Genomic DNA, 21,671 nt, shown 5'->3' with positions numbered 1-21,671 from the left:
GAGATATCTGCATAATAGCAGTGCTGTTTTATAAAACAGATCTAATGTAATCTCACTATGACTCAGTTTTAGTGTTCAGCATTGTGGTTTTTCAGTCCAACCTGTGTTCCCTGACAGCTGCCTGCCTCATCATCACTATTTCCAGCCCATCTGTGTACACACTTCCCTGCTGAATAACCAGTCAGCTGAACACCTACGTGCCCTCACTCGCATGACTTTTAGCTTTCAAAATCTCATATCCTGCTTTTTTGTGTTTGATGAGTATACTTGATGCGTACTGCTTATTGAGTGTATAGAGGGAAGTCCAGTCACATAGATTTGAGGATGTGTGTGTCTGAGCTTCCGCTAAGACTATTTGGTGGTGGTCAACGTGTTTGGGAATGATGAAGTTTGCCGGACAAATGGGAAAAAATCTGGTCATCTTTATTCAGTTTATTAAGCGTTGTAAAATAAACAAGTGTTTATTCATTATAATTGCTTTTCCACATCATAAAAAAAAAAAAAAAAGTAATGTCGTGATAAGTACAGTATCTTTCCATTTTTAAAGAACTATAACAATTTATAACAGCTAAAATTATTTTAATAGTTTAAGCTCACTCATATATTATTATAATAATAGTTTAAGATAGGTCATTTATTATTATTATTATTAAATTAATAATTATTAAATTTATTTTTTATGATTGTTTTCTATGTTTTTTCATGGCATATGTCTGATGTGAAGTCAAATTTGTCCAGTGTCTCAACAACTTGAAAAGCGCATAAGCCCAAAGATGTTTTCTTCCTGAAGGGGGCTACACAAGGTTGTTTTTAACACAATTATATACAAAAGTCAGAAGCATCTCTCTGCGGGCACACTAGAGATGGGAGTGACGCAATCTACTTTTGCAGGTGGAGCCCACTCGGGATACAACTCACTGTAGTCGAGGATTAGGACTATGCACTTTATCACTGGGATAGGATTGGCTTTGTGTATTTATTTTTTTACCATACATTGTGTCCGATGTTGTTTGAAGTTGTCGAAAATGTTTATGTTTTAACAGTATTTACTGATTAATGGATACCCTAATGTGTATAAGTTGTGGTTGGAGGAAGCAGACCTTGGGAATGTACATAGAGTGGTCTGAGCTACTCGCTTTATGCAGCTGTAACTGTCACTCAACCTTACTAAGCAGAGACAGCAACCCTCCAGTCCTTTCAAGTGCATTATGTGTCCATTGCTAGCTTTTTTCTGAAAGTGGGACAGCCACAAGGGCAGACCACTTCATTGTTGTATAGAAAACTGTCAGAAATTCTTCTGTGCCTGCTTCTAAGTGGTCAAGTGTCTGTGGGGATGGCAGTTACATTGAGGCTGTTTTCATACTTGGTTCAAAACCAAATTAGATTCCACCTCCCTCCCCCTGTTCCCCGTGTATCATTTGGTTCTAAATCATGATCGATGTGAGTGCCATTTCCACAAGTTAGTCTAGATTTCTTACCAATTGCAAACTGTACTATAGTCTACGTGAACCATACCACAGTTTCAATAGTGCGCATCAGTGTGTTAATGGTCTAATTGTCCAAAAACCATCAAAGTGAACTGAACTGTGCACTAAAAGTGTTAAAGCTGCCTCAATGTTTTGGTATCACACAACATTTTGGTATCAGCGGCCATGTTACAGAAACTTTCAATCTCAAGTCTTAAGTTAAGATCTTACAAGTTCAAGTTTCCTAAATTAAATCTTACTCCTAAATTAAACAGCTAAGATAGAATTTGATAGAAAGCGTTAGGATGTTTCTTTAATGAGAGTTTCAGATGAGTTTCATGGTGCTAATCAATTGCTTTTAGAAATGTTGGTGGTATATTAAATTGAACTACAAGAAAAAAGGCAATTGTTTATTTTAACTGTATTGCTTTAAATGACCGTTTTCTTTAAATGTGGTGTGATTAAGGTGTAGAGAAATCACCTCTGTTTTATTAACCTTTTCTGCCTGTATATGAAGCTGTCAATAAATGTGTTCCTATGTATGTCAGAGAATGTGAAGGTTCTTTGTGTGTGTGTAATATAGGGCTGCACGATTTGGGGAAAATGTCATATTGCGATATGCGATTGCGATTTAATAAACAAATGGTAACATGAGTCAACTTGCTTGGTTATCAAGGAAAATGCACAAATAGATTACTGATAATGCTGACATTTTTATTTCTCAACTCAAACATACAAACTAGCAACAACAACAACTATAAATGCAATGTTTTCAAATAAAAATATTTTTACAAAATTAAATAATATTTTGCATTACTGCAAACTTGTTATTTTCTCAATATTCCACCTAAATAAAATGGAACAATAAATAAGAACATAAACATTTTCATGAAAATAAGATTGCCCAAACAAACAGGGACATTTTATCAGGATGTAACATACTTTTTATAAACTCCTTTGAAAAGGAAACTGGATATAAAAGTGTGGTTCACTCAAACCACTAAAACTGTTGTTGTTGTTGTGTTTTTTTTTTTTGTTTTTTTTTTTTTAAATGACCATCTGGTATTTCCAAATCCTCTTTCTAAAAAGTTCTACATATAGCTGGTACCTCTTGTCCAGTGTGTGGATCATTTTCTGAAATCCCACTTTGCTAACGGTGCATGTCTCTTTATATCTCTGTGAAAACTTGTCATATGGCGTGACACTCTCAAAAACATCTGTAATTGTGCTTTGTTTTGTTTGGCTTACTGGGCTTTTTAATGTAGTTTTAGTCAATGAAAACTGTTGACATTTTAGTCATATTTTAGTAACATTTAGTCATATTGATATTTTAGCCATAAGAGTATTATTGATAAGCATTTGTCAATCTTGTCTATCCAAAAACTATATATATATATATATATATATATATATATATATATATATATACACACACACACACACATTTTATTGTTGTTGTCATTTTAGTGTTATTTTTCACATAAGATTGATCTTATCATGATGTTTGACTCTGACCGCACAGAGAATGACAGTTTTGGAGTTATTTATTTATTTACATGGCACGTTCCCGTATTATATGAACTTTAATTAAGGATGAAATAAAGATATATCGCCAAGCTATGATCTGTGTAATTTTTTCTGGCCACCAATTTAGTGTCGGTTTGCTCGGCGTCAATTTTCACCTGATTTCCACGCTGCACACCGGAAACTCACATGACATGACCACACGTGCCACTCCCTAAACTGAAACAGACTGGTCATCTTTTTATTAGCGGTGTAGAAAATGGGCAAACGGCTCTCAGAGAGAATGGGCTGTCACATCCACACATGCACTTATTTATTTAATAAAATCGCAGCATTTTGCCGTCATATAATCGCACAGGCTGACATCGCGATTACGGTATGATTAATTGTGCAGCACTAGTGTATTATATGTATTAAGACATCTTTCCCATTTGTGTTGGCAGAACTCTTTGACCCGCAGCGCGCCTCTTGTCAGTGAAGCTCAGGGCCGCAGTGGTGCTCGCTTTCACACCTCCTACGACAAGAGGTACGTCGTCAAGACCATCAGCAGCGAGGACGTGGCCGAGATGCACAACATCCTCAAAAAGTATCACCAGGTGTGCACACATGCACACACATTTACTTCATCTACACAAATTACCACACCTTGATAACAAAAAATTGGTATACACCTCAAATAATTTAACAATTAATTATCAATTTGCGCATCAGGTTATAGGTGTTATATGGTGCCACAAATCTGAATTTGTATAAGACAATATTAAATATTGGCAAAGAAATTCAACAAATTTGTCTAATAACATTTACATTGAGTTTTCAACAGCCACATGGTTATAAGGTCTTTTTCTCACCACAGTATATCGTGGAATGCCATGGTACCACACTGCTTCCACAGTTCCTTGGTATGTACCGCCTCACTGTAGATGGAGACGAGACGTATATGATAGTCACTCGCAACGTGTTCAGTCACCGGTTGTCTGTGTATAAGAAATATGACCTGAAGGTAAGGATTATGAAAAATGGCTGCCAAAGTCACACAAATTCAAATATGTGAATACCAGATGATGATTATGATATGGTTTGACGTGTTGAATTTTTTTCTCTATAGGGATCTACCGTTGCCAGAGAGGCAAGTGACAAAGAAAAGGTCAGTTTCACACTCAAGCACAATCTCTCGAGCAAAACTCCAATGGGAGTTTGCAGTAAAAGCAATAGGTTTCATACCTTCCCTAATACTGCATTTTTTAATCGGTCATGAGCACAGAGTAGTTTTCTGTGTTCAGAATTTTTCACATCAACTCACCATGCTTCTGTCTTTACTAAAGATGGTTCATTCTGCAGTTGCTAATCATTTGTCACTTCTAGCACTTTAATTTACTCAGAAGAAGAGTGTACGTATGAGAGTGTGGCGTGCTGATTTTAGACCGCCTGTGTGATTATCAGGTGCACAGATGTAGATCTATCCTATACTTAGTGTGTCAAGGTGAAGCTGAGAGTCCATGGTGTTTTTTTTAAATGTGGAGGTTAAACAATAAGGCTTTAAGCTTCAGTAGGATCAACACTGGGGCTGTAAATAAAAAGGCTGATTTATTGACTATGATTAGGCAGTATTAATTTATTTAATTATATATTATATGATTTATATATTTGTCTGATATGCACTCTACATGCATAGTATGTTTTTGTTGATATGTCCTTACTCATACATGATTATGATCACATGGTTTGAAATCATATGCAAAGATTGAAAGAAAGAAATATATTCTTCTAATTTATGTAAGCTTCCTGTTTGTAAATTAAAACATGCCATTTATATATATATATATATATATATATATATATATATATATATATATGAGTAGTGGCATTAGATTCCCAGGTCAAGTTACAAGTTCTCTATGTAAGTCCAGGCCCAGAGGTTCTGTGGATTGAACAACAGATGGTCCACTGGTGGTCAGAGATGGCATGAGGTTACACGACTACTATTTTAATCCTTTTATTCTGTCACAGGGCCATTGCCGTTTGGGGGGACGGCAATCCCCACTTATTCTCCTTCATTCACAGTTGCACACAGATTAACACTTATCAGTCTCACTGTTAAGTGCAGTCCTTTCCACTGATACTTTCTGTCCCATACCAGCTAGTTACAGAAGATTTTGCTCTGTTTTTATGATTTATTCTTGATGATTTATATCAAAGTTGTATTACAGGGCAAAGGCAGCTTTACACTTGCCTGCTGATAAAACTGTGTCAGTTTTAAGGTAACTGCTTAAAAGGGATACTTAAGGTCACCATCAGACTGTGTCCCACATGTCTAGGATCAGGATTCACCCCCTTGAAAAGGCAAATGCTTGTTGCCTGTACAGGTCATAAGGAAGATTAGAAAGTGGTCTTTTTCTTCACAGCCTCTGTCTGTTAGAGAGTAGCATTTTTGTTTAAAATTTGTACTTGTACATGTCTGTGCAAATGTGGACTTTGAAGCTTCTTTCTCAGAAATATGCTACACAAATGGTTGTGTTCTTTTTTGCTTTGTGTTTTTATGATTCATACATTGACTTGCATCTTGGATATACTTCTAAGAAGTTTATAGACCATAAAAAAAAAAAAAAAAATTTTAACTTGAAAGACTCTTTTGAAACAGACTAGGACTGTTCCCTAATCACACCTCAGATTATCCTCTCTCTTGGGTTTAGAGTTCTCATCTCAAGGCATGCTGTGCTGGCATGAACCATGTAAATCAATCCTCCAGCTGATTCAAATTGTCTCCTTTCCCTTTCTGCCTGCCTGCATATAACCTCTGCCATGATCAAATATAATTCTGGCCTTATTACAATGTATATATTATACTATTCTTGGGGATTTACACACTTTTGCTTCACTATGATCAAAGACGGAATCCATCAGTAGATTAAAGACTCCTCCCAATATTATATCATGAGGGGGGCCAGTGGCTGGCAACATCCCTTCAACATCTATAAAAAAATGCCCTGATCATCGATCAGGTGCGTAAATATTAGCCAAAATCAACCTTTGCCCCTGAATTTCTGCTAAAACAATAATGACTCTTCCTAGTTTATCTTTAATCTGTTTAAGACATTTGAATTGTAGATGTTTATTATCGATGTAATGACTCCCCTGCACTTACTTCAGCCAGCACTAAAGAAAACATTTCCACCCCATATCTTCACAAGTTTTTCAGCTTCCTGCAGTGAAAGATGTGTTTCTTCAAGAAATGCTATGTCATATTTCCTTAGTTTAAGAAAATAAATTCCTTCTTTTTATGGGGTGCCCCAACCCATTCACATTCCACATGGAGAGAGATAATCCACTCATACTAACAATTGGCATTTTGACATTTTGTCTTTATGTAGGACAATGCTTGCTGTGGGCATGTAAATATTTTGCAGCCATCCTTAGTATCTATTTTCAATTTGGCCAGGAACATCAGTGCAAAAGCGACCTTCCATTGATGTAAGAGTTTCTTGCACTCCCTGAATCGTTCATGATTCTCTCTTGTTTAATTCACAGTCTGGGAACAAGATTATGTTGGGGTTCTTTCAAGAAAGCCTACCTTTACTCCTCGCCTCGCGTAACACAAGATCTTTATCTCATGATCTCAGAAATTTGGCCTTCTAACCCCAGGCTATTCACTGCCTCTCTAGCTGGGGAGGGGGACAATGGGAGGGAAAACAAAAACAAAAAGAACAGAGGGAAAGAGCAAAGCAGAGCTAGAGACTGAGGAAATAAATTTACTCGCTGGTTCCCAGACATGCCATCGTCCGGTCCTCTACCACTCCTACACCCTCTAGCGGATGGCAGCTGCTCCTCCCCGGTCGGACCAGAGCGAGTACTCTGACCCGTTCACCGTCCGAATTGAGTCCGGGGCCCATTCACACATCCGCTCATTGCATGGCGTCACGTGACTTCCCTTTATCCTATTCTTAACTTTAAAAAAAAAGATTCAGCCCACAGGCACAGTTTGATCAGCACAATCACCTTTTCTGCACTTTTAAGATCTTTATAGGGGTCTTATCATGAGAAATCAAATGTTCCTTGGTCTTTTAAAAAAACAGAAACTCTAAAAGGAGTATTTATTAAAACTAGGGTTGCACGATTTGGACAAAGTAATATTGAAATATATAATTGAAAAATATTGTGATTTGAACTGCGATTATGATGGTAATGTTTTCCAGATGTTCTACAGCAAAAAGGCTGCTGGGGTTTTCACACTTGAGCCCTCTTAAAAAGAACACAACTGAGACCTTTTTTCAGTTCAACCACAAACAAATAAATATATAAACAGTGAAACAATGTCTTCATATTCAAATGTTACCATCCACCGTGTACCTATGTTTGTCCATTTTGTGATAGGGTCTCAGCCCACTAATCATCATCATTAGTTTTTGAAACAGTCAACTTTAATATTAGGGATGCTCCAATTAGGATTTTAACATCCAATACTGATCTCCAATTTTCTCCTCAACAATCTCATCAATCGATGCTGATCAATTAACATTTTATCGGCAGCTCTGTCAAAATGTTATATGTAAGCTTTCTGCTCAATGTTACTGTTAACTAAATGTCCCTGTTGGTAAGACAATAATAGTTCTGCAATAAACACAAAATATAATTTCAAAATATAAATGTTACTCTTTATTCTAGGCCTTAAAAATCTAGTTGGATTATACAAATTATTCTTTACTGTATATAATACAGTCCTAAAAATGAGGCTTAATGTCAAAGTGAAGTTGAACTGATATCCCATTGGTGTAATTCAATTTAAGTGAAAATGTTGATTGAAATGCTTTTCATTGTGTTGGATGTTGGTAATATTAGTTCAGCTTTCACTTGTTTCCACGGAGAGTGTAATAAGGGCGTCACGCTCTCTCGTGAGGTCAACAAATGACAGGAGACTGGAGGTAGAGAAGTTTCTGGACCCTACAGGTGTTGCTGTTAATGCTGTTTCCTCAGCAGTCATTTAATAAAGATGTTTAAATTATACCCCATCTTGTATTCCGTGTTATTATTATGATACCTGTGCCTTGCGGAGACTGAGATGCTGCTACCGCGGATAATAATAAAAAAAGCTTCACGTAGGATGCTCCAGTTTAGTGTAAATAAAGAGTTTAGTGCACTTAAGCAAACGGAACCAAACTCGGAGCACTTCTGTTACTGTAAGCATGAGAGGGAGTTGTGGCGTGCAGAACCACTCTGAAAACACCAACTATGCTATAACTTAATATAGACTGGACAGAGCAGCGCAAATAAAGATTGAAGGGAGCAGAATATTTATTTATTTAATTAAATCACAGCACTTCCAGTTTAGTAATCACACAAGGTCATATCACGGTTTCGATTTTATTTCGATTAATTTTGCAGCCCTAATTAAAACTAAGCTGCACAAAGGGCTTGTTCTGAAAATCTTTTTTCTAACCTCAGAAAGCTACAACAATGACTTTTATTCCATTTTACACAAAATCTTGTGTAAAACTGTAGATTATCAGTTCATAAACACTTTTCACCCTGTTCCTCACATAATGCTATCTGACATAAAAAACACTTTTATTGTAGCGCATGACTCGAAGGCGATACACCGTAATGTTTGCATTATATAATTAAAGGTGCTGTAAGTGATTTTTTTCATGGAAAGGTATGCTAAAAAATGTCCTACTCCCTGAAAGATATTACTGAAATAAGTGTTGTAAGAGATCACACCAGTCTCTGTGACAGCTCTATACTATATAGATGGCAAACAGAAATGTGTCTACGGACAATGACGCTTTTGACCTGTCAATCATTTTGCACGTTCTCATAGTGTTGTGAGACTTACTGCTATTTTTAAGCAATGTTCATAACAGATGTTAGTTGAGGGCGCTTTTTTTGCTGCTGTTATTTTTAACCATTTCTGCATGATGTCTGTCTCAAAATAGCTTTGGAGTGCAGTATTTTGGAAGGAGGGGGCATGGCTAATCCAATGGCTCAGTCTCGTGGAAATCTTTAAATACATTTACAGGCTAGTTTGAGCTAAATTAAATTGCGCAGAAGCTGAACTGACAGAGCATTGCATTTGTGATGGAAAGGGCATGAGTCCTGCAGAGCTACGCAAGTTGACACCTGAGCCAAAAGTGTCCTAGAAGTACCACAAAATGGCGTGGTTGCTCCAGTAATTTCATTTTTCGTGTCCCACTTGCTTTTTATGACACTGTCAGTTTCTAAATTACTGCAGATCAGCCATGTAACTATATGTGGTGTAAGGCTGATAGGTTCTTTTGAGTTTTTTTTTTTCTGTAAGCCAGTCGGCTCGCTCACATGTAAGCATCAGTATGATGCCAACTGACTGACCACTGTGAAACTTGCTGACTTCCTGTTCCAGTTGCTGCCGGCACATTGCACGAGTCTGTGTTTGAAGCTTGCTAGCCTGCTTAGCATAGCTTATTCTTGCTTATTAATGTTCATAGTTTTATCATTTGCCATTTTACCACATGCTTCAGGTTTTTCCAATTTTCTACTGTTTTTTTTTTTCCCGTTTGTCTACATCTCGTGTCTCGATTGCATATATTTTCTCCACTGTGTTTTACACTGATTATTGGATCAATCTCAAACGTCTGCTGATTAGGACCCATATCGAACCACCTCGATCTCAAACCCTTGCCACTCATGGATAACCATAACAACAACAACAACAACAAACAATTGTGGTAAGTCATGGCATCCGCTCATGTTATTTATTCCTGCATTGCATGCAACATGTTTACGATTGCTTCTTCCATCAGCAGTGAGGAATTTATATGTGATTAATGTAAGGAATTAGTCTGGCTGACGGAGAAGGTTAATGAGTTAGTGACACGCATCCGAACACTAGTGGATGTCAGTGAGAAAGAGAAGACTGTAGATACTGTTTGGGATGCGGGTAGTACAGCGAGCAACACATACATTATGGTTACGGCTGTAGAGACATAGAGAACCTTGATATTTTTTTACTTTATCACCTAGATATCAAATAGAGACTGGTGTCTGTTTCTCGAACTAGCAAACACAAACTCCTCACTAAATCATTTGGAAACAAAAACTTCATCATCTAAAGGTAGGCTACTAAACATTAGCTCTCTTTCTACCAAAACAATAATTGTAAATGAAATTATTACAGATCATATTTTGGATGCGCTCTGTTTGACTGAAACCTTGCTTAAACCTGATGAATACATTAGTTTAAATGAATCTACTCCTCCAGGTTATTGTTATAAATATGAACCTCATCTGAAGGGTCGAGGTGTTGCTACAATTTACAGTGAAGTTTTTGGTGTTACTTCGAGGACAGGATAAAAGTTTAAGTCTTTTGATCTAATAATGTTTAAAGTGACACCGTCAGATATAAATAAAAAATCTCTGTCGTCTTTTGCCCTTGCTACATTATATAGATCACCCGGGCCATACTCTGGTTTCCTTGGTGAATTTGCTTATTTTCACTACCACAGAGTGATGACATCTCAGATCATTAACTCGTCTCTTGTTTGCTGCGATCAGCTAATATCACTCAATCTACACCACACTATCATTCGGGTAGAAGTATTCTTTTGACTACTAAAGATAGCTTCACTAATAATCTTCCAGAATTGTCTCATATACTCAGTCAGCCAAAAAGTCTAGATGAACTTGATGCAATAACAGATTATATAAATACAGCACTCTTGATAGTGTTGCCCCCTTCGATTAAAGAAAATAAAAAATAAAAAAGCCCCGCACCGTGGTACAATGATCACACTCGTGCTCTCAAGAGAGCAGCTCGGAAAATGGAGCACAAGTGGAATAATACAAAATAAGAGGTATTTTGCGGTGCATGGAAGGATAGTGCCCGTAGCTACAGACAGGCACTAACTCCAGGGTGTGCTGGGTGACTCCAGCCAGGTCTCCTAAGCAAACAAATTGGCCCGGTTGCTAGGTAGGGTAGAGTCTCATGGGGTAACCTCCTCGTGGTCGTTATAATGTGCTTCACTCTCGGTAGGGCGCGTGGTCAGTTGTGCTTGGATGCCGCGGAGAATAGCGTGAAGCCTCCACACGTGCTAAGTCTCTGTGGTAACGCACTCAACAAACCATGTGATAAGATGCAGGGATTGAATCTCTCAGATGTGGAGGCAACTGAGGTTCATCCTCTGCCACCTGGATTGAGGCGAGTCACTCTGCCACCATAAGGACCAAATTGGGGAGAAAATAAAAAAGTATGGAGTGCCACAGGGATCAGTTTTAGGGGCTCTGCTTTTCTCCTTATACATGCTTCCCCTGGGTGATATTATCAGTAATCATGGATGCCTGTTATGCCGACGATACCAAACTTTATATTTCTTCCAAACCCAACAAAACTTCACAATTCTCCAAATTAGCAGAGTGTATCAATGAAATCAAAGATTGGATACCCAGAAATTTTCTTCTACTCAATTCTGACAAAACAGAGGTACTAATTATTGGAGTAAAAAATATAATTTGAGACTCAATAGATGTACTGTTACATCATCCTCTACAGCAAATTTGGTGTTATATTTGATACCATTCTGTCTTTTGAAAATCCCATTTCCAATGTTTGTAGAACAGCATTTTTCCACCTCAGAAATATTGCTAAGTTATGACACATGTTCTCTGTTGCTGATGCCGAAAAAGGAATTCATGCGTTCATAACCTCAAAACTAGATTATTGGAATGCATTACTGGGAGGATGTCCAGCAAGTTCAATAAATAAACTTCAATTGGTTTAAAATGCAGCTGCCAGAGTGCTGAATACAACCAAGAAATATGATCATATTTGCCCAATTCTATTGTCGTTACATTGGCTACCTGTTACATTTCAAATTAATAAAAAAATTCAGTTAACTACATACAAAGCTTGGAGTGGTCTAGCTCAATAGTATTTAAGTGAATCTGACATGCTATATTCCGTCACGTTCATTATGATCACAAAATTGTGGCATGTTAAAAATTCCAAGAATATCAAAATCCACAAAAGGAGGTAAATCCTTTTCATATTTGGCTATTTGGAATAGTCTCCTAAACACTGTTCGGGATGCAGATACATTCAGTTTAAGTCTAGACTAAAGACTCATCTATTTAGCAAGTTATACACATAATTATCCATCAACTCTCAATTAGGCTGCTTTAGTTAAGCCTGCCAGAACCAGAAACATCTATCATGATCTATAACTCTGCATAAAATTGAATGGAATGTACGCTAATTTTATTCTATTTGTTTCTATGTATCAACCTCTGGATTCATATACCGAGGTTACGAGAGCCGGCTAGATCCAGCTCCGTTCCTGCTTGGTGTCAGACACCACTGCTACGTGCTGCTGAGTGATGACGACAAACTACAGCCGGTGCTAGCCAGACATCACTTCAGTCTTTTGACTTCAGAGGATGAACTGATGCCAACTCCAACTTTAAGATATCAGATACTTCATATGCCACTGTCTGAACCTTGGATTTAGGATGGACTCCACCGAACCTCACCGAAATTACCTGCCGATTGAACTGCGATGCAACTCGTTAATCTCTGCCTGCATCACCTTTGTCTATTGATGGAATACACTCTTGAAATGGAATACATAGACTATCAATTAATTGCCAACAAAAGCCTTCATCAGCCAAGTAACAAAGCACAATGCATCTATGTGAACTTCTGCAGTTAATCCAGAATGGACTTCAAAGACATTAGTCATAAATATTCAAGGACCTTAACGCTTACTTAATTTAAAAATTTTAAACCATGACTTACATTAGTAGAAAAAACTAATATTGCCATTATATTCATGTTGTTTAGCCAGAGGGGAACTGGCCCTCACAGTGAGCCTTGTTTCTCCCAAGGTTATTTTTCTCCATTAACCAACATCTTATGGAGTTTTGCCACAGTCGCCTTCAGCTTGCTCACAAGGGTTCTAAATACAATTATTATTTAATATTTACAATTTATAATAATATTCAATCAAACTACACAATGATCATTCTAAAACTTTATAGATATTACAGTTTCATTTATTTATTTATTTTGTTTGTTGTTAGTGCTAGATTTCCTGTAAAGCTGCTTTGAAATGATGTGTGTGTGTGAAAAGCGCTATAAAAATAAAAATGACTTGACTTGTGACATGTTAAGCCAAATCAGCTTGTATGGAGTAAGCTGATTGTTCCTTTGACATGTAATCAGGAAGCCAGTCAACTTGTGTCTTTCTCTTTGTCTAACATTTAAATAGCTCAGTTTTACAGATTAGCCAGTTTCACTGCCGAGTGCAGTGAGTGTCTGAAAATGCTTAGATGGTTGCTGGGGCTTTATTCTATCAGCTTCTATGGTAAAAATTGCCATGACTCATAGAAGCCTGTCTTAAGCAAGTTAAGCCTTAACCAGATTTGGTCTATCACACATTGCTATCTTAGCAATGGTCAGTAGTTTAAATAAATCCACACATAGCTAGGCTAAGTCACTAGATAAATAAGCTTTGGGCCTTCCATGTGCAGGTACACATTATGAGTCAGGTCACTAGTCTGGCACACATAAAAATGTTGTTCATTAGCATTACGCCATTCGGCACACCTATCTTCATACACTTGGTGCACATGGCTTTTCGGAGCAGCAGCAGTACACAAGTCTTGCCAATAGATCTGCTTGGGTGAGGGTTGTTTCATGTTTATATGTTATGCATTTGTGTAGCTTCACTGCGTTGTTGGGGGATTTTATGTAGGTCTAAATTTGCAGCAGCATGTCCATATGCTTAACTCAGTTTGTCTGTGTATGTTCTAACAGTAGCAAGTCTCCGTACTTGCTCAGCTGCAGCAGCGTAGCAGATCTAGTCTGCCAGGACCAATATCCTATCAATATGTCATACACACATTAACATGCTCAATCTTTCAGAGTTTACATGACTGAACTAAGTTAAGGTTTAGAGTTGGGATGGAAGTTTTGATGATTAAAAATCTGATTGAGCATTAACTTTAACCTCTTTTGTTAGGGAGAAATGTTTTATTGATTTAAGCGCCACTCAGTGGACATTTCAACATGGAAATGCAGCAGCATGTGTAAGAAACCATATAAAAATAATTCAACAAAAATGTCCCACAGTCACTTTATTTTTTTCCTCTGTCAGACCCTTTCCTGATGGGGTCCAGCTCCTCTGCCCATCAGCAGGGTGCCCCTCAGCTAATAATCTGATCTGTGTATATTTGCTTTTGAATGTTGGGAAATCTGTGAATGCTAAGACTGTAAAAGTCAATATCTAAGGTTTTTACTTTACTAGAGGCTACCTAAATGAACTAATAATAAAAAAAATGCTATTTTGCCCTAATTTTGTTGGTTTAAATAACCCTGGACAAAATGTTGTTGCCTGCGTTCCTTAAGTTTGAACAAACTATAATATGTTATTACTTAGTTATTAAGAAATAGTAAGTGGGTAATATCTTGCAGCTTAGAGCATTTCTATGTAGTCACATTGGGTTGTAGCTGATTTTGTGTCAGATTGTCTTGGTCAGTGGTTCCCAACCTTTTTTCCTTGAAGCCCCCCTCCTTTTTACAAAAGAATAGATAGATGGTTTCAGTTGTATTGGATTCTGATAAACGCACACACTCTAAACAAATGTAGATCAGTTAAATCAGCCACACTTTTAGTCTGTTACCTTGTTTGTTCATGTAAGTGTTGCTTGACACAGCAGGCACTGAACTCAGAGCACAACCTCGTTCTTATGAGTCTAGGGCACCCCCTGGTGTGCTATACATAATATTTCATGACTGGTGTTTAGCGTCAGGACCAGTGTTGGGTATAATCAGATTTCAGAGTAATTAGTTATTGTAATCTAATTACTTTTTTGGCACAAAACAAAGCGCAATGCATTACATTTTACATTCTTGTAATGAGATTACACTAACTGATTTTCAATTAATTGAATTACTTTTATGCACATTAATAGTTACATTATACAATAACATTACATATTATATTGAAAACATGAATTATGTCCCTATAATGAGTAATGATCCTCATTCATGAAACCTTTGTAAATATATGAGTAAATTGGGAGTAATTTACACTTAAAGTGGACCTTCCTGAAAATGTTCCTGCGGATTAACAAATGCTGCGTACACAGATTTGTTTGTTAAATGTGTGCGTGTACTGTATGTTAGTGAATTCCAAACATTTGTAAATAGGGGGAGTATACACGTTCATTCACAATTATCATAATCCACACCTATGAAAACACAATATAAGGAAGGCACCAGACTCGCTAACAAATTCTTTTCACATCTAAGTGGAACAGTAATTAAATCAATGTTATGAATGAATTGCATTCACATCGTAAAATGTATTCAGCAAACGCAAGAGTGTCTCAAAGAAAGAGAGGAACTTGCTTGTTTTTGCTGTCTTTGTAGGCTCTTTTGTGCAGCAAACAGTCCAAGAGGTCAATTAAAATGGTTTGACATGAAGCTTTAGTATAAATAATGTTCAGATCTATCAGGAAGACTTGCAGACTTAAGCGAAATTTAAGATAACATTTATTTGATGAATATAAAGCAGAAACGTAATGTCTCTTTGGCGTAAGCCCTGTTCTCGGAACCGTCATATCCTGCCAGAGATAGGATGCAGGGGCGAGGAGCCTACCCCCGTGCAGTGTTAGCACACTGAAACAGCAATGTGATAGATTGTGAGCAGACTTATAAAGCAATGGTTTACATGTGATTGGCTGGGAATTACCCAGCTAATGGTGCAATGATGTACAGCTGCTAGTCTTTCCGCTAGAACTACGCTGCGCTTACATTTCCTGCCGGCTGGAGGATGTCCACCACCTTTAAGATTCTCCAGTTCAGTTGAGCGCACTGCCAGCATCATTGGTGAAACTTCTCGTGTAAATCGTGATGGTAAAAGTGGTATACTTCCCTTGCAACTGTAAAAAATCTTTAGAGAAATTAAAAGCATTGGAAGACAAAATTTAGACACGTAGTTTGCCTGAAAGAACACACAACTTTCAGATGTCTTGGACACGATTTACACACGGTCGGGAGCAAGTGTACATTTTGATTGTACCAACTAACATTTTTAAAATATGTAAACTTCCGAGAATTTATGTCAGAACACCTTTACGAATGATTTGTACAAAATCATTCTGCTCATGTTTCATGAATGAAGCCCAGTGTTAGGGAGATGTATGAGGTGATGTTTCACTTGTGTGCAACAATGAACAAGGAGGAAGTATAGAAATTATTTTGAATTCATTGAGCGGAAAAGTATTTTATATAGTAACTAAAAAGTACAGTAATTAGTCATGTGAATACTTTCCCAATGAAGTAATTAAAGCAATGAGATTACAATTCTGATTAAAATTAGTAGATTACTATTTTTTGAGAAATCCACCCAACACTGGTCAAGACCTACATTTAAAGTTACTGATGAACTTGTACCTGTCTTATAGTCCTTAATAATTTTGAAAGTGTATGTGAGTATTGTTCATGATTCCTAAACACATTAAATCCTATATACCTCTCTTGGTCTTTTCCACCAGGCTAAAGAACTCCCCACGTACAAAGACAATGACTTCATCAATGATGGACAGAAAATATACATCGATGAGGAGAGTAAGAAAACCTTCCTTGATAAGCTTCGAAAGGATGTGGAGGTAAAAGATTTGAAATAATTTTAGCTTTTTCACGCTGCCTGCCTGATAAAAATTATTTAAAAAAATTATTTGTTTCTTTCTCTGTCCCTATTCTATCCATCTGTTGTCTTTTTCGTTGTCTCTTAATCTCCCTTATTTCTCTGTAGTTCCTTGCCTTGCTTAAGTTGATGGACTACAGTCTTCTGGTTGGGATCCATGATGTGGAGAGGGCAGAACAAGAGGAGGTGGAGAGTGAAGATAATGAGGGGGATGAGGAAGGAGAGAGTGATGGAGGGATTGTTGGCACTCCTCCTGACAGTCCCTGTAACACTCTGGACAGCACTAAACCCCTCTCACCAGGAGATTTCGACCCCAGTATTGACGTCTATGCCATCAAAAGCCATGACAGTGAGTGGAGTAGGAAGTACCAGCTTATGTGCTGTGCAAATTTTCCACTATCTCTGATATGCCCCTGAAGATGTTTCTTTAAGTTGTGACAATTTCACTGATGAATTCTAGGGCCTTAAGGTCTGTGAATCTTTTCTCCCAGATTCCCTCAGAAAGGAGGTCTATTTTATGGCTGTTATTGACATCCTGCAGCATTATGATGCCAAGAAAAAAGCAGCTCATGCAGCCAAGACGGTCAAGCATGGGGTGAGTGCTTTCAACAGTGCATAAACATCCTTATTTTAAAATCTGCCTTCTATTTAATAATCTGTTTTCTCAAGTTTACTTGATAATAAACTTGGCAACACTGTCTATGGTTTGTTTACTGCACTCTGCGTATGCATCAAGTGCATGGAATTGTGTGTTTAACATACTGTAGATGTCAAGATGTATAGTGAATAAGGACGTTTTTGTCTGTTTCTCACTCAGAGTGATTGTATCACTTCTGAAGACAAGAGTCATATAAATGTCTTTTTATGCTGCCTTTTATTTCCTTTTTGGAGCTTGAAAGTTTGAGGTGAACTGTCCCTTTAAAAGTTACATTTTAGTGGCTTAAAAGTTTTGAATAATTGTTGAGCTAAAGTACAATGCAAAGAATATTTCTCCTGATGTTCTCTTGTATCATTTATGCTCTAATGTGTATGCATGACTGAAAGCTTTTAAAGATCAGACATGCTGGTTTTCTGTTCTGTTTTAGGCTGGAGCAGAGATTTCCACCGTGAACCCAGAGCAGTACTCAAAAAGATTCTATGACTTCATCACTACCATTCTGCCTTAGGCACAGGCAGTTGAGCTGAGTCCACGGGGATAAAGAGGGATGCCAGCAGAGCGGTGTAGAACACTCACTCACCTGCTCTGCCACAGGGGGCACCCTTACAGCAGCTACAACCACCATTCGTTTACATTTTTTATTTTCATTTGTTGGTTCTTTGTTTTTGTGGGACCATGCAAGTGATGAAAAAAGGACATTTTGCAGGGGAATAGGGCTTTTTACTGCTTTCTAATGCATGTCCCTTATTCTTGTTTGTTCCATTTGTTATTTTCCTGCCTTTTAAAGTAGAGGAGGAGATGGAGAGATTAAGAGTGCTCATTTCATGCTCAGTTAGTGGAATTATGTCTCTCGAAATAGGAGGCCATATAAGTAGAGGAAGGGAACAGACAGCTTGATGAAAACTGTAATGCGGTCTTTCACAGAATGATTGATCATTTGCCTGGTCATCAAATCCCTGCCCAAATACACATCACCCACTCTGCTTTTTGTCCACCAACATCAACAGCTTCCTTTAATCATGGCAGAGACTAGGAGGCACCTGAAGCACTTGACACCACAGCAACCTGCTTGCTATAACTCTCCTTACTCGCACAGTCCTTTTCCTGCTCTGGACCGAGACTAACCAGAAATGCTCTCTGAGCCATTTACAAAAGGAGGACCCACTGCCCCCACTTGCATTGTGTGGACAAACAGCCTAATCTTACTGTTTTGCATGTTCCTTCAGTGTTCTGAGGCAAATGCGTGGAGTTACTTGGAGGCAAATGTTTTTGTAGTTTATTTCTTACGATTTGCAGCGACTTGACAGAAGGGAGAATGAAGATACTGAAGCAGCAGGATCAGCGGTTCGTCTTCAGTCATCAGTGAATTCTGTTACATAGTGATTCAGTTGCCATCAGCACCTTAAACTGTTGCACTTTTTATTAGGATCACTCAGTCTGTTACGAGCTGCAATGATAGTACTATGAGGCACTGTTTAATGCAGCCTTGTATTTTATGTGTTCTCACGCATATGCTTGTTCTCAGCAGACAAAACATAGTTTACCTCTTGCATCGTACCAGGACACACCCTTTTGTGTTGTGTTTCAGTGTTCCATGGAGGTTTGGGGAAGGGGTGCTTTATGTATTTTTTTGTTTCTTCTTTTAAAAACATTGATTTTCTTTGAAATAGTGTACATGCCTCATAAGTTTTGTTCTAAAATTCTGAACGTTCAAATTGGCAGTAAAATAGATAAAATGTTGTATATTTTGCACATGATTAATGGAACCAAAATGCATAATCCTGTTGGTTCAGCAGTGGTATTTACAAGGGAAACAAAATACCTGTAAAAGATAATACTTTTGTACATGGCATTGGATTAGAAACAGGTAATATGATTTAGAGATTAACTTTGTTTCTAGACTTTTCTATTTCAAAGGACAAGGCCTCCTCTTATTTGTTGTTTTAGACTTCTTGATCACTTGCACATATTTTTACATTGCATTTTAATCCAGACATTTAATTGTCAGACTTTTAAAGCACCACTTCCTGATTCGGTGAATGTGTTCTGATAAATGAAGAATGTTACTGTTTTAAATTGTACAACACATAAGTACTGTCTAAAAAAGAAAGGAAAAAAGGTGATAAAGATGCATGTTGCATTATTATTATTATTATTATTATTATTATTTTTGTTTATTTTTTTTGTGTGTTCAGTCTGGTTTACTCCAGAATGTATATTCCTTGCTTGGTCACACACACATATATATAATTTTGTTTTGTTTTTAATCTTTCCCCTGCCTTTTATTTTTAAGATGGCCCATACGTGCTTTATACTGTGTTTTCAATGTATATACACTGCAAAAGTCGTGCCTTTTACTCCAAATTATTTAATTCTGTATTTTTTAATCTTTATTTTTTTCAACCAGAAGTGGAATGTTATTTTCTAATATTAAGGTGGTTGTTGGAAAAAAAATATCCAGACATTTTTCAGTGTTTTTTGTTGTGTGTGTGTGTGTGTGTGTATGTTTCGAAATGTTCAATTGCTTTAAAACAATACCTTACATTTAGTTCACAACAACACAATGAAAAGGTCACCATTTCTCTTTGACCAGCTAATTCTATGTGCAAGCCTTTTGATCAAGAGTGCGCATTGTGAATTTGTTGATATGAATAGGTGTGGCTCTTGTTATAGTGTTAATTGTAAATTGTGTTCAGGCTTTCAAAAGCATTTTTATCTGGAGGTATTACCCGGCATCTATATTACAGCGTCCTTGGTTAGTGTTTCATTTTCTAAATAAACTGAGTGCTGCTTGTGCACTTCAGAAACCATTGCGCAATGGGAAAAGAAGCATTTTTATTGTGCCCTTGAGGGGAAGGGGAAACCCTGGTCTTCTTGGATGTAATATTCACGAAAAACAACGTGGGCATGAAAAAAAAGAGGCTGGGTTGTGTCAACCGAGCATCATTTCAGCTTCTGGACTCTCACGCAATGATATACTGTAGTCGATGTGAATTTCACTAAATGTGAAATGTGCTAAGATACAGCTTCACTCCGAGCCTTCTTAAGATCTCCACCATGTTCTGCATTTTGCCAAAAGCATTATTTCTCAATGTGTTCATGTATGGATAATTCACCACAACAGCTTTGAAAAATGTGTAATGTACCTTTTAGCGATTGGAGTTTTATTTTCAAAACATTTTTGAATGCCGCAAACAGATGCGTTTAATTTGAATATGCAGGTTTACAAAGTTTTTGAAATAAAGAGAACCCCGTCGTTTGTGAATGTTTATGTTGTTTTCTATTCTAAATAGTGAAGGAAATAACAATGATGGGGATTCGCTCGTATCTGCACCACACTGAAAGATACGAGCCCAAACGCTATTTTTAAGAGTAACCAAAGGGGGAGACAGGTCATGTGTTACAATGTAAACCAATATAATACACATGTATTGCCTACTGTGTGATTAAGTTGAAATGATTTGCACTGTAAGCTACGCACTAATCACAAAGTGCATACAATGTTGTTTTGGCTGAGTTCTGAGATTATATTGTCTTCTATAGAATAACAAGCATACTATAATGTGGAAATCTGGACCGGTAATATCTACCTCAGCGAATACATGAAACACGCAGACAGCAGATTATTTTCTCTACAACAGGTCTGCTGAAACATTAAAAATGCAATCCATAAACACCCTATTGGTCTGAAACGAGTGTGTATGAACCCAAGAGCATGTGCGTTATCTCAATCTCGATAACAGAATTTGTTCGTGTTTTCGCAACAAATTCAGCACCTGATCAACAATTGTCAACATCTCAGAAAGACGGGAAAATTGCAACAATCATTTTATTTAGGAGAATAATTTGAATACAGGTTTGAAACGTTTCATAGTAGTATGTGTTTACATCTGGAAGACGTATTTGATTCGTTGTTTGCTCATTTGCAATACGTTTATAAAATCATGGTTATGTTTTGGGTGTCAGTAAGACATTCATCAGATGTCTTTGTGACGTTTTTTTAGAATATCTGTTAATCTGATTTTAAGATGTTTATCAGATACGACTGTGATGCTTTCCAGATGAAAATATCTAAAATAGACATCTCGAAGATGCATGTAGGTCTATGCTATCTGGGACAACATAGGCTATTTTAAGGTTATTAAGGCCATGGATTAAAAGTGTCACAATTTTACTATTTTATTTTACGAATTAATATATTCTGCTCACAACTCCAATATGTTCATGACTTTTGCCTGAAAAATAGCAAATTTCCCCATTATCCCCGTTATCTGCTAGGGAAAGTTAAACATTTAATAAATTAAGACTCGTACAACTGTAACTTGACACTTTAATGTATTTTCCCTT

The 21,671-nt window shown here is 37.2% G+C and overlaps 1 protein-coding gene across 1 annotated transcript in view; it reads left to right on the top strand.

Moving 5' to 3' along the window:
* pip4k2aa (phosphatidylinositol-5-phosphate 4-kinase, type II, alpha a) overlaps nt 1–20,593 on the top strand; it is a 49,294-nt gene extending 28,701 nt beyond the window's left edge. The window contains exons 4-10 of the mRNA XM_052113941.1: nt 3,434–3,586; nt 3,847–3,993; nt 4,099–4,137; nt 16,515–16,628; nt 16,775–17,015; nt 17,158–17,261; nt 17,752–20,593. Of these exons, the coding sequence (XP_051969901.1) occupies nt 3,434–3,586; nt 3,847–3,993; nt 4,099–4,137; nt 16,515–16,628; nt 16,775–17,015; nt 17,158–17,261; nt 17,752–17,832 (879 nt within the window). The 3' untranslated portion in view covers nt 17,833–20,593. The remainder of the gene's footprint in view (nt 1–3,433; nt 3,587–3,846; nt 3,994–4,098; nt 4,138–16,514; nt 16,629–16,774; nt 17,016–17,157; nt 17,262–17,751) is intronic.
* The last annotated feature ends 1,078 nt before the right edge of the window (nt 20,594–21,671 follow it).

The sequence above is a fragment of the Xyrauchen texanus genome, chromosome 41 (assembly GCF_025860055.1).
Source record: "Xyrauchen texanus isolate HMW12.3.18 chromosome 41, RBS_HiC_50CHRs, whole genome shotgun sequence".
Taxonomy (NCBI): domain Eukaryota; kingdom Metazoa; phylum Chordata; class Actinopteri; order Cypriniformes; family Catostomidae; genus Xyrauchen; species Xyrauchen texanus.
The sequence above is the reverse complement of the archived record's forward strand: the minus strand, read 5'-3'. Positions and strand labels throughout refer to the sequence as shown.